At 31.3% G+C, this 14535-nt stretch overlaps 1 protein-coding gene across 1 annotated transcript in view; it reads right to left on the bottom strand.

Annotated features, from left to right (window-relative positions):
* Positions 1-3029, bottom strand: part of LOC111701324 (uncharacterized) — a 22744-nt gene extending 19715 nt beyond the window's left edge. The window contains exon 1 of the mRNA XM_023472566.1: positions 3002-3029. Coding sequence (XP_023328334.1) covers positions 3002-3013 — 12 coding nt within the window. The 5' untranslated portion in view covers positions 3014-3029. The remainder of the gene's footprint in view (positions 1-3001) is intronic.
* Between the last annotated feature and the right edge of the window lie 11506 nt (positions 3030-14535).

Below are 14535 nucleotides of genomic sequence, written 5' to 3'. Positions count from 1 at the left end.
AATTCATGGGGGGAGAAAAGGTTAAATGAGATTTCCCACACACGGTATCACCCTTTAACTATTTAGAATTTTTAGAATTCCTTGTATTTGCACTGATATGCATCTAAATACTGCGAATATAAAGACGAATAAATGACGGGAAATGAGGAAAATTCTGGAGTAAACTTTACTTACAAACTTAATGGTAAAATAACTCAAGCAAGCAGATAAAAGGGGGGATACAGTAACTGCATAGAGGGGGGACATGAATTGCATGGGGGATGCGGGTATAAAGATAATTTTAAGTTTTACAGGCTTGAGAATTTAAGCTTGCAGCATAATGGTTGAACGGGCTCCTTGGTCTCAAGATTCAATGGAATTAATTAAATCTTAATTTAACAAATCACGTCAACGATTTCTCAAGCTACAGTTGTAGTTTATATTTTTTAAAGAGGACAATTCTTGTTTTTTATGGTTGGCACTTTTTACATCGATTAAAATACTGAAGCACTAGGGTTTGCACCGGAATTCCGGTTTACGGTTTAAGTACAGAAATTGTCCGGAATTGTTTTCCCAATTTTCATTTTGGAAAGGTATTCGGAATTCCGGAACAACTTTTTTCTCGTAAACCGGAAATTATTCTGAAATATTGTCCGGAAAAGGGACAATCGGCATATTTTCAATTGACCCTCCATTTTAAATGTTAAAAACACGATCCACAGAAGTACCCTTTTACACAACCGTTAGTAACAATAGTAAGTAACAATTGAGAGATATTTTTCTAACACCAAAATTTGTTCTTTCTTGCTTGTTCTGCATTAATCACATTTGCAGAAAATCCACAATTGGGAAAAAAATAAAACAGTAAAAATAAGGATATCTCAATCATTTATGATAAAACAAAGATACAACGGTAAGGGCCTGTTATAAGTCACCTGAAATTACTTCGGCCGTCCTTTAAGTAAACTTGTTTTCCAATAATATTAATTATTTCTGAAATATTTCCGAGTTCCAAAGATTTCATGGAAAGATTCCAATTGTACTCCAAAGGTTCCTAATATCTCAAAGGCTTCAAGTATTCCAAGAGTTCCTAGTACTCCTAAGGTTCATAGTACTCCAAAGGTTCATAGTGCTCCAAAGGTTCATATAGTACAATACTCCAAAGATTCCAAGTATTCCAAACGTTTCAAGTACTCCTAATGTTCTTAATATTCAAAACGTTTTAAGTACACAAAGTGTTCCTAGTACTCTAAAGATTCCAAGTATTCCAAATGTTCCTAGTACGCCTATTCCAATTTATCCTAGGGTTCATATTATTCCAAAGGTATTCTATAGGTTCAGAGTGTTCCAAAAATTCCTAGTACTCCAAAGGTTCCAAAATTTCTTGAACTCAGGTTTGATTATTTCTAGGAGAGAGTTTCATAATCTCAGTTTAGGACTAGAATAGTTTCATTATCTTGCCGGTTGTAGTAGGACTAGGAGAGTTTCATGATCTCAGCTGGAGTAGGACTAGGAGAGTTTCATGATCTCAGGTTGTAGTAGGACTAGGAGAGTTTCATGATCCCAGGTTGTATTAGGACTAGGAGAGTTTCATGATCTCAGCTGGGGTAGGACTAGGAGAGTTTCATGATCTCAGCTGGAGTAGGACTAGGAGAGTTTCATGATCTCAGGTTGTAGTAGGACTAGGAGACTTTCATGATCTCAGCTGGAGTAGGACTAGGAGAGTTTCATGATCTCAGCTGGAGTAGGAATAGGAGATTTTGAGAGTTTCATTATCTCAGGTTGAAGTAGGACTAAGAGAGTTTCATGATCTCAGGTTGGAGTAGGAACAGGAGAGAGTTTCATCATCTCAGGTTGGAGTAGGAGTAGGAAAGTTTTATTATCTCAGGTTCTAGTAGGACTAGGAGATTTTCATGATATCAGGTTGGAGTCGGACGGGGAGAGTTTCATTATCTCATTTTGGAGTAGGACCAGGAGAGTTTCATAATCTCAGGTTGTAATAGAACCAGGAGAGAGTTTGATGGTCTCTGGTCGGAGTAGAACTAGGAGAGCTTCATGATCTCATGTTCGAGTAGGACTAGGAGAGTTTCATTATCTCAGGTTGGAGTAGGACTAGGAGAGTTTTATTATCTCAGGTTGGAGCAGGACTAGGAGAGAGTTTCATGATCTCAGGTTGGAGTAGGATAGAACCAGGAGAGAGTTTGATGGTCTCTGGTCGGAGTAGAACTAGAGAGAGTTTCATGATCTCAGGTTGGAGTAGGACCAGGAGAGTTTTATTATCTCAGGTTGGAGCAGGACTAGGAGAGAGTTTCATGATCTCAGGTTTCAGATTAGATTTTTTAACATCTCTCTCTTGGGAGTAAACTTTAACACTAACTTTGAAATTCAAGGACAGCTAGAGAGCTAGTTCTTACTTTTTATATTTATTAATTAACCTTGCATTTTGCATTTTACATTATACATTATTCAGAATACATTTAAAACCCTACATTTTACATTTTAGTCTTCAATCTACATCCAACATCCTTCATTATACATCCTATATCCTTTATTCTGATTTTACACCTACATTTTACATCCTGCATGATACATTCCACATTTTACACTCTAAAATCTTCATGCTGCATCCTGCATCCTTAATTCTGCATAATATACGTTAAACTCTTTACTTATTTTATTCTATTGTTTACTTCCTTAATCTTAAAGTCTTTATATTACATACTACTTTCTTCATCCAACGATTAGATTACATATTTTATATCTTACAGCCGATATCCTAAGTCTAATGTCTAAATTACATTCTACAATATTCACCCTACATTATTAAGCCATATTTTAGAGTTGTAATTAATATCAACTATGATCTAAAGAGGGTTCACCTAATTCCTAAGTTTAATTTGAGTATTAACAAATCCCTCCTCCTATAATTCCCTCCCTCCCTCTTCCTCCATCTGCCCCCCCTGCTCCTTGCATCTTTTAGATGTGCGAATATATTGCATAATATTTGCAATCTGTTGCCCACCTTGTGAGGCATGTTAACTGGTTGAATGTTTGTGTATAACTGAACCCAGGTCAGTTCCTTATTTTCTACATATACTTCGTATCTCAGGGTATACATTGGTAAAAACTCAACCTTAGTTTACTCCTGGTACAATCAGACCAATATATTTAGCAACAGGGGCATTGTATAATTAGTGTTGATTAGGTTCAGTAGTTTCATAGTTTAGTTGTTCATTAGTTCATTGGTCTATTAGTTCATTAGTTTATTAGTTCATCAGCTTATGGTTCATTAGTTTATAATGTTCATTAGTTTATGATGTTCAAAAGCTTACTAGTTCATTAGTTTATTAGTTTCAGTAGTTTATCATTTCAGTAGTTTATCATTTCAGTATTTTATCTTTTCAGTAGTTTATCATTTCAGTAGTTTATCATTTCAGTAGTTTATCATTTCAGTAGTTTATCATTTCAGAAGTTTATCATTTCAGTAGTTTATCATTTCAATTATTTATCATTTCAGTAGTTTATCATTTCAGTAGTTTATCATTTCAGTAGTTTTTCGTTTCAGTAGTTTATAAGTTCATTAGTTCATTAGTTCAAGTTCATTAATCAATTACTGCATAAGTGGATAAGTTCATTAGTTTATTAGTTCATTAGTTCATAATTTCATTAAACCATTAGTTTATTAGTCCATAAGTTAATTAGTTCAATTAGTTCAAGTTCATAAGTTCATTAAATCATAATTTAATTTGTATATTGGTTCATTAGATCATTAATTCATTAGTTTATTAGTTTATATGTTTGTTCATTAACCATTTTTTTGATAAGTTTCGACTTAATAAGTTTATTTTTTTGCTTTCTTTATTTTTACAACAAAGACGAGACAGGAAACTGCAGAGATGGGTTTACTGTTGTGAATCACTTATTGCACTTTTCAAAATAAATTTCAATACTAGGTTAACCTTCCCTGTAAAAGTGTTTTTAAAATTACAATATAAAGTTGATTTCATTATGTTTAATCATACAGTCAGGCAGAAATAAAAGAAGAGTGTCATGATTTATTTCATGTTCAAGCTTGCAGAGTGTAGTAAAGGATTTTATCCAGTCAATGAGGGAGGAATTCGCAGGATGGAAGGAAGGAAGGATTGAAGGACGTGCCAAGAAACCGAAATTCCCGAATATAAGGAAGGAAGGTGTTTAATCAAGTTCTGAATCTCTGTTTCTGTATTGGGGTGAAATAATGAGCGATGAAAACAAAAAGTTGTGGAATGTGAGGGTCATATATAGAATCATAAACTATACGCTAATTCTTTATATACAGCGTACATACACTCTTCCTCCATACTTTATAGAAATATTCTTTAACATTTTACAATTCATAATTTAATTGATTTATATTCATTTCTTATATATCCACATTATTCAATATTATTTTAAACAATATGAACAAATTAAAGACTTTAAAAATTTGAAATATGAAGCTTTCTAAAATTTGTCATCTCTTTGAAGTAAATTTAAAGAATAGTTGTCATTCTGTTAAGTATCTAGCTTAAATTTTTCATTTTAAAATTTTTATTCTTTAAAGTAAAGTTTATTGAAGTAAAGCTTTTATTTTTTAAGTTTTTAAAGTTTTATTCTTTAAGTATAGTTTTCACTTTTTATTTTTGAATATTGGTTTTAAAATATTTTTTAAAAAATTGTAAAAATCATCAAATGATGATTGTTTTAAATTTAAAGTATAGGTTTCCTCTTAAAAGTATAGTTTTCATTCTTTTAAGAATAAATTCAATTTTTTAAGTATAACTTTATTCTTTTAAAGTGTAGTTTTATTCCTTAAAGTGTAGCGTTCATTCTTTAAAGTATAGTTTTCATTCTGAAAGTACAGTTTTCATTTTTTAGAGAATAGATGGTATTTCTTTAAATATAGTTTTCATTCATAAAGTTTTTATTTTTGTTCAAAGTATAATTCTCGTTCTTTAAAGTAAAGTGTGTGTTTTGCAAGAAACTGTCTCAAACGTAAAATAACATAAGTATGAATTTGTTATTAATTTTAGGGTGCCTTTTAACCATTTAGTTGATACAAATCATTGATACGCCTAGGATTGATATAAATATTGAATACACAACTGAATGTCAGGAATAGGGGGGGNAATAAGAACGGGTCAATGTAACCGATCTACTATTTACATTTTAATATTATAATTGATTAGATAAAACTACCAGCATGCAGAATTTTGTCTTTTATCATTTTAGCCTTTTTAATTGCATGTATTTTGTAACCAAACATAAAGTTTATTTGTCGATAATTTAATTACTATTTTTAAAGAGTTTTTATTCGCTGTTATTACAGATTGTACGTCCAAAAGGATCGAGCTAAAATTTTGATCCGAGATTTATAGTTTTTGTCCTAAACAAGGTTGTAATGTATATTCAGGTTTATCACTCTCGATGCGCTCCACTGTACGGAAAATGTCGTCTTCATAGCATAAGTCACTCTCGCCTCTATAATCAGTGACGTCATACTAGACTTTGTTTCACAGTTCTGAAAATAGATTAAATTCCCTTAAGCAACGTAAGAAGCGTCAAAAATTATGTCAAATTGTCGACATAAAAACATGAAGTTAATGGTAAAGTGTGATAAAGTATCAAAACTATAACGCTTGTTTTATTTTTATTTTGACATGCAGATCCCAAATCTACAAAGAAGATGTGACAATTACTCAAATCTTTGCATTCAGCATGAATAAAATGTTATAAAAAGATTGTTTTGTTTTCTCTGATGATATAGATATTGAATATCCATATATTTATACTCAGGAATGCCCCGAACAGACAATGTTTTGTTTAGGGTTGTCATGTTGTGTCATCTCCCTATGTATTATATATAATATATGTATCAGTTGAATTTATCTACAAAAACCACGCTATGTTTAGATATGTCAGCGATAGAGACCAACGAAACAAAACGAATTTTTAGAATTGATAAAATAACTTTTTAAGAAAATAAATTTGGTTTTAAATACGAAGTGTTTTTTAGGAAATTATAGTTTGGTAGGAAAGTCCTGTGAAGGAATTGAGTCTTTGTCACCTTGTTACGCGACCACGTCACGTATGTAATGTTCTATAAAGATGATGGCCCCTGTGTGGTTGCGCTGAAGAGATTCTGAAGTACCCCTGAGTCTTCGTACTGTGAGCGGACAGAAGTTTCCAGAAGCCGGTTTCTAAGAACTTGTTTATAGTATAAATCTAGCGTACACTTTTCGGCGCAGTTGAATTTCGATCTTAAAACGTTTTGTAAGACGCCATATATACTGTCTGTTAAATCGAAATGTGACTTGATGTGGAGGCTCAATATGGTAAGCTACGCTAGATTTATTAAAATATATATTGTATTTGTTCTGTAAAGTAAACGTACAGGTTTTTTTAGCCCTATTTTGATTAATTTAACAGTATTTGTATTTTATTTTTCATCTTGTTAATGTCTTTGCGTTTAAAAGGGCTTTTTCCTGTATAAAAAATATATAAAAAGTAAAAAGAATATGGAGTTCTAGTTGTGTTTTTCCTAGTTGAACCGCTGAAATATATTCCTGAACTCTTGCCTGGATTCATAGTGAGTGCGAGAAAAGGGAGAAAAGGTTACGACAAACCATCACAGAAAGTCACAAGGTACATGTATTCGCTGGTAGCGAAACACACCTTGCAACGTAAGCAGTATGAAATGAATTCGTTTAGTAAAGTAAAAACCTAGGAGAAGAACCGCTAAGAAACAAAACATTATATTTTAGTAAAGTAAAAACCTAGGAGAAGAACCGCTAAGAAACAAAACATTATACTTTAGTAAAGTAAAAAACTAGAAGAAGAACCACTAAGAAACAAAGCATTATACTTTAGTAAAGTAAAAACCTAGGAGAAGAACCGCTAAGAAACAAAACATTATACTTTAGTAAAGTAAAAACTAGAAATAGAACCACTAAGAAACAAAACATTATACTTTAGTAAAGTAAAAACTAGAAGAAAAACCACTATAAAACAAAACATTATACTTTAGTAAAGTAAAAAACTAGAAGAAGAACCACTAAGAAACAAAACATTATACTTTAGTAAAGTTAAAAACTAGAAGAAGAACCACTAAGAAACAAAACATTATACTTTATAAAGTAAAAAACTTGAAGAAGGACCACTAAGAAACAAAACATTATACTTTAGTAAAGTAAAAACTAGAAGAAGAACCACTATGAAACAAAACATTATACTTTAGTAAAGTAAAAAAACTAGAAGAAGAACCACAAAGAAACAAAACATTATACCTTAGTAAAGTAAAAAACTAGAAGAAGAACCACAAAGAAACAAAACTTTATACTTTAGTAAGTAAAAAAACAAAAAGAAGAATCACTAAGAAACAAAACATCATACTTTAGTAAGTAAAGAACTAGAAGAAGAACCACTAAGAAACAAAACATTATACTTTAGTAAAAACAACTAGAAGAAGAACCACTAAGAAACAAAACATTATACTTTATAAAGTAAAAAACTAGAAGAAGAACCACTGAGAAACAAAACATTATACTTTAGTGAAGTAAAAACTAGAAGAAGAACCACTAAGAAACAAAACATTATACTTTAGTAAAGTTAAAAACTAGAAGAAGAACCGCTAAGAAACAAAACATTATACTTTATAAAGTAAAAAACTAGAAGAAGAACCACTAAGAAACAAAACATTATACTTTAGTGAAGTAAAAAACTTGAAGAAGAACCACTAAGAAACAAAACATTAAACTTTATAAAGTAAAAAACTGGAAGAAGAAGAACCACTAAGCTAAGAAACAAAACATTATATCTACTAAATTTAAAGTATCATTTTGAGCATTTTTATAGATATCAGGTCTGTCATTGAATTATTTGAAATCATTAAAAAAAAGCAGTAAATATTTAACAACATCAAGTTAACGTCACCTAAACGTAATTTAATTTCTTTTTCATTTAACGACACAACCTTTAGTTTCGGTTTTCTATTGCGTACGCACCAGTTTAAATTGTTTGAAATTTAAAAATATAATTCCTGTTAACTCCTTCTTTTAATATTTTTGTTTATCCTTATCATGGTTCGAGAAATCGTGCTTGCAGCGTAAAGATGGCAATATTTATTCTAAAAATGTTTGTATAATCATCACGGTTTAATGGCACAATGCTTAGGGTGTTTGATTCGCAATCCAAGGATTCACGGTTCAACCCCCGTCTACTGCAAATATCAAAAACTGATGAATTAAGCCATACTGATGAGTCCTAATAGGAAATATATATGTATATTGTTTAGACTCAGAGAGAGGGAACTATTTGTATGAATCCTTATTTAGATTTAAAGGATTGATAAAATTACTCTGGCTTACCAATATTGCTATTATATTCTTATTCAAGTTCGCATATGCGAAATAATTGCTTTTCTCCGAAGAGTGCAAAATATTTCCAAATTGTGCCAAGGGGGGTTCGGTAGAAATATTTCGTCTGCATACATAATTTTCTAGCTAGACATTAGACATTAAACAGACATAAAAACGGGTTGAAATAATTGCAAAATTTTGAGTGTCGGGTTTTTACCATTTGATTTATATTAAAGCAAATAGTTATTTAAATACTTTGCTTGTCTGTCTGTTTGTATCCAAATAACGTCGAAAAGGTTGAACCGATCGGACCCAAAGGAATTGAGTCTTTGCCACAAACACAGATTCACTAATCCTATAATATCTTTCAAACTTGATGGTGTAAACCTGTGATATTTCAAACTTAATTTCTATGATCCAGCATAATTCATACTTTGAAATATCTAAGGTCTGCGATATTGGGTTGAAAAAATATAAGGATTAGAAAATCAGAGTTTGTGGCAAAGACTCAATTACTTTGTGTGGCAGCTGACATGACCACAAGAAAGGTTTGTGACGGTTCGAAGTTGAAAAATCCGTGAGATTTTGAGTTACAAAGAAAAATGTCTGCCTGAAAAGCTGAACTGTTTTCAGAAAAGCTTCTTTTTTATAACATCGACAATTAACTGGGGTTAAAGCGTTAAATCAATTATTAAACTATCTATTTTAAAATGTAATATAAAATAATTTTCCTCGTCTATGAAACAAAATATCTCTCAACAATGATTAATGTACAGGGTTACCCACAAAAGATGAGACTGAAAAAAACGACCAGAAACTCTTTAAATAAGAAAATCCCAAGGTTAAATTACGTTTTCTATCTTGAATATAATCTTTTTATGGCTTATTTAATGATAAGGCAGAGAAAAAACAAGTTTACAGTTTTCGAGGATCATTTATAAAAGTAAACAGAATGCATACACTCTGTACAGTCGTCTCTGAATTCTCATTGTTTGTGGGTAACCCTTTACACTGATTGGAGTTCTTTTGCGACTTCTGCATAATACTTGAAAACTTCATCGAACTTGAAATTTAATCACGACATAGAACATATTCTGTACATTTACTTTACTGTATCCAGACTAAAAAGTTGATCAGGGGATAAAATCTGTTCTGATCACGGGCAGCCGCAGTACATTTGAATTTCCGAGCCGGGTCAACCTTTCCGGACCCAGTTTGTACTGTATCGCCCGGACATCGGGTAAATAAAGCAGACACTCAATAGGGCTAGCCGGTGCAACAAGGTTGACGCGGTCAGACTTCAAGGTTGAATTTACTTTTACTAAATGGTCAGGGGTGCGTGTGATAAATAGAAATTAATTATGTGAAATAAACTATTGAAGGAGAAACAAAAATATATTCTGGACTAGGAAAAATTAAAACAAAGCAAATTGTATTCAGAACCCATGTAAACCTAAATAGAATAAAGTCTCCCGCAGTTTCCATCAGAATAAACATTATTATCATTCAAAATTCCAAAAAAATAGCATAAAAGATATAGATACCTAGATATTTAGATACAGGGTTACCCTCAAAGGCTGAAACTGTTAAGACGACCTAAAATACTTTAAAATATAAAGATCCCAATGCTAAAATCAGTTGGCCTCCAGGTGTCTAGCGGACAAAAAAATCATGGTTTAAAGTGCATTGCATATAAAACGTACAAATAACAAATAGTTTGAAGTATCACCTATAGACGAATGCGTTGGAAAATAATCGATGATTATAGGTTGTAATATCTGAATGATTTGCTTGGAATTAAATTGACTTTTGAACGATATAAGTCGAATATTGCAACTTTCTGAATTTGTATGAACGCTACGTTCTTCGTTATGAGTAGTTTTCTCATTATAGACTCAACAGATAGAAGTAAGATAAGTAGCGATCAGCATCTAATATTTTTTGACGTAGGCCTATACCCCCTTTCATTTTTCGCGAACACTCCCTTCAATGAAGAAAAAAGTAAAGACTACTTGTATTAGATACTGGCAACATTAATTGGCTTAAAATAATAGAAATCGGCCTTAATGATTTATCCTTATCCTACCTTTTATACGATAAAAAACATTATTTTAAATACTGCTTCTGAAGGGGGGGGGGAGTTGCACTTTAAATTAATGTGAATTTCATATTAGATTGAAATTTTTAAGTAGTAATATATATGTAACGAAATAAATTAGCTTTTTCAAACTTGACCGGGCGAGATTAAGTCAAAAATACTCATGGTTGTACCAATAATTTTGAATAGAATTGACATTTTTAATGTTTAAATTGGGGGAACAATTATAAGTAATTTAGTGTCGCAGTTTCAACTAAGGAAATGAGTCTTAGCCACAATCTCTGATTTTCTAATCCCAATATCTTTACAATCCAAAAAAGCAGAACTGTGAATTTTGTTGAATTAAATTATTTAAGTTTGAAATAACGAAAGTTTACACTAAAAGGTATAGGGATTAGAACATTCGAATTTGTGACAAAAACTTAATTCCTTTGTTTACTGTTTACATTTGTGTTTGAAAAATGTAAACATTGCAGTACATTGGAACTTCCTAGCGTAGATATTTCTTGACCAGTGTCTAATTCTTTTGTTATCATCATTGTTTAATCTCTGTAAGAATGTGGCTGAAGAGTCAAGTGCTAACTTCAACTTTAAATGGTTGCTCTAAGCCCTCTATCAATAGTTAAACTTTGGATCAAATTGTTGGGTCAGTCTCAGAGTAGGAGAGTAAACAGAGCACCCAGATTGGTCAGCTGAAGAGTGTGAGAGATAATAGAGCTCCAAGATTGATCAGTCTAAGAGTACAAGAGATACACAGAAGATCTCAGATTCATCAGTCTCAGAGAACGAGAGATTTAACATACTCAGAGTGTTAGAGATAATCAGAATATACCAGATTGATTAGCACAACCCTTGATACTGTGTACTCTGTGTATCTGTTATCTCTGTGAATCTGAGATCTCTGTATATCTGTATACTCTGTGAATCTGAGATCTCTGTATATCTTGTACTCTTTATTATGTGTATCTGAGATATCTATATTTCTGTATACTCTGTACTCTGTGTATCTGAGATCTCTGTAAATATGCAAACTCTGAGTGGCGGGTGGAGAGCCCAGGGGATAATATTAATACCCAGTTCTCAAGGATAGTTTTTATAAAGATCAGAAGATAAAGTTTCAACCAGTTTTTATTCTGCGTAATGATCTTACCAGCCCCTCCTCACGCACGGACTGACACTTTTTGCAACCTGCGTCATATACATATACGCACAGACCATTTTGCGTCGAATAAGCATGTACATACCAACCCTCGTCATGGTATATATGTATGTACTGATTCTTATTGTAATCTTTTTTTAGTAATACCACAACGGGTTTTGTACTTTTTTAACTTACAAGTTTAAAATCCTAAATTCTGTTTAAAACAACGAGTGAAGTCAAAAATCAATCCAGTTTTTTATTGGTTATAAGTTCACATATCCTTAAAAAACTTTCTTCTGTTATGTTAGTATAAAGTCATTTGTATATTTAGCGCAGAAAGAGTTTATTTAATGTATTAATATAATACACTGGTAAACTAGTCTATATATGTTAGTAGTGGCCGGTACACACAAATCATAAAAACAGAGGTAAAAACATATCAGGCAAACCTCTTTCAAAACTAGATTGATAGATAGATAATCAGATAGACAGAAAGACAGATAGATAGATAGATAGATAGATAAACAGATAGATAGATAGATAGATAGATTGATAGGTAGATAGATAGACGGATAGATAGATATATAGATATATATATATATATAGATAGATAGATAGATATATAGATTTATAGATAGATAGAGTTGTTCAAAGCATTTTGACTACTGAGGATCGTCATGAGGCGTGAAACATTATGTTTAGTATAATTCTTTTTTAATTAAATGTGAAGTTTAAAAACTGAAATAGAGAGATAGATAGATAGATAGAATGATAGATAGATAGATAAATAGATTGAAAGATATATAGATAGATAGATATATAAATAGATAGGTAGATAGATAGATAGGTAGATAGATAGATAGATAGATAATAGATAGATAGATTGATTAATAGATAGATAGATAGATAGATAGATAGATAGATAAATGGATAGATGGATAGATGGATAGATAGATAGATAGATAGATAGATAGATAGATAAATGGATAGATATTAATGCGGAAAGTAAACACAGTAGTTTCAGTAGAAGTAAACATTTCCATTTCCATAACCGCCGATTGAAGGATTCGTCTCTAATTGGATAATGAGATAGATAGAAAGATAGATGTTACCGCCATTAAATTTCTATTGGTTCAGAATAGACAACAAACACATTACTGAACCCTAATTGGATCAGGCTCTAATGGACTCGGCATACAGGAGTGTAAAGAGTAAAAAGAATTCCAAATTGTGCCGTACAAGCATGAGAGATTTGCCCAAGATAATTTCATGAATTAAATTTATTTCACTAACTAATGTGTACAAATGATTGCATTGTGAAACCTGATATGCAGCTAGCCTAAAGGCATGTATCAAATAAACAATTATCGAGTTCTCTTTTTGTTTAATACTGCAGAGCTGGAAATTGTATAGTAGATAAAGAGATTAATGGTTGATCTACTCTTTTTGTTAATCTGCAGATCAATTTAATCTTTTTATGATATCCATGAAAGTGTCTAAAATTCAACCAATCAGAGTGTTCTTTTGCAGTACTGAGATTAGAAAATTAAAGTAGAGATATTATATTTATTATCTCAACATGATTACTCCGTTAAAACGACTTTTTATCCAAAAAGATTGATTTATAAAAATCTTTTACATTTAATGGGAGTGTGCAGTAAAACGCCTAATTTAACAAATTGCCCGATAACTAAATGTAAAAAAAGCCCCATAAACTAAACGTCCTAATTTGTTAGTGAAAAATGTACTTTAAGAAAGGCTGAACAAATGTTTGATTTTCGTTCCCCCATTAAATTTGCAAATGTTCAATTGAATTTTTACAAAAGTATGAAACATATCATTTGGCAGACCGAAAAGTTGCCATTTTTGTAATACATCCTATTACAAAAATATCATAGTATCAATAAATTTAAAGGGAGTGTTCGCGAAAAATGAAAGGGGGTATATGCTTAATGCGATAAAAAAAGCGCTTTTGATCGCTTCTAATCTTACTTCTATCTGTTGCGTCTATAAGGAGAAAATTGTTAAAAACGACTAATACCGAAGAACGTAGTATCCATACAAATTCGGAATGATGCAACATATGACTTAGACCGTAAAAAAAATCTATTTAATTTCAAACAAATCATTCAGATATTACACCCTATGGTCATCGATTATCTTTCGCCACATTTGTATATAGTTGATTTTTCATAATATGTTTTGATTTTATTTTTTAAAATGACATTTAGCTTCCAACTTGTTTTCGAACATTCCTGGAAAATATGAAAATGTCGTCTTCATTACCAAAAATCCTCGTAACAGGAATAAATGTTTTTATAAGTAACTCTCAGATCATAACAATTAAAACATATTATGAAAAATCAACTATATACAAATGTGGCGAAAGATAATCGATGACTATAGGTTTTAATATCTGAATGATTTGTTTGAAATTAAATAGATTTTTTCATAAAGAAAAGAAATTTAATGAAAATCCAATTTTCCTCTTCACTTACTTTTGTAAATGTTTCGGAATTCCTGTAAAATTTGCTATTGTGAAAAATTTGAATGAAAAGTCCATTGTAAGTGTGAATAAATAGTTTAAAATCTTATCTAAATTGACAATATTCTTTTCTAACAGAATCCGACATTTTGGAATTTTCTCCATTTTCTTGAACTTAGAAACAAATACAAAACACTTTTTACACAGTAAAAAATTAAAAGATCGAGTTTATTTCAGTGTCGCTAAAAAATCGTTGAACGACAGAACATCGTCATTTTTACAACAAAGTCGTGGTTAGGATAAAGCTGGAAAAGTCGTCTTTATTTAATCTTCTATAATGGACTAGTTTGAGAACCCAGCTTTGCCTGAAGTCAAAGTTCTCTCTAATATTACAAAAAATATAAAAGCTTTAGCAATGTTTAAAGTAAATACACTTTCAAAAGAGAACTTTTATTCC

Source organism: Eurytemora carolleeae, unplaced genomic scaffold, assembly GCF_000591075.1.
Source record: "Eurytemora carolleeae unplaced genomic scaffold, Eaff_2.0 scaffold455, whole genome shotgun sequence".
NCBI classification, from domain to species: Eukaryota; Metazoa; Arthropoda; class Copepoda; order Calanoida; family Temoridae; genus Eurytemora; species Eurytemora carolleeae.
The sequence above is the reverse complement of the archived record's forward strand: the minus strand, read 5'-3'. Positions and strand labels throughout refer to the sequence as shown.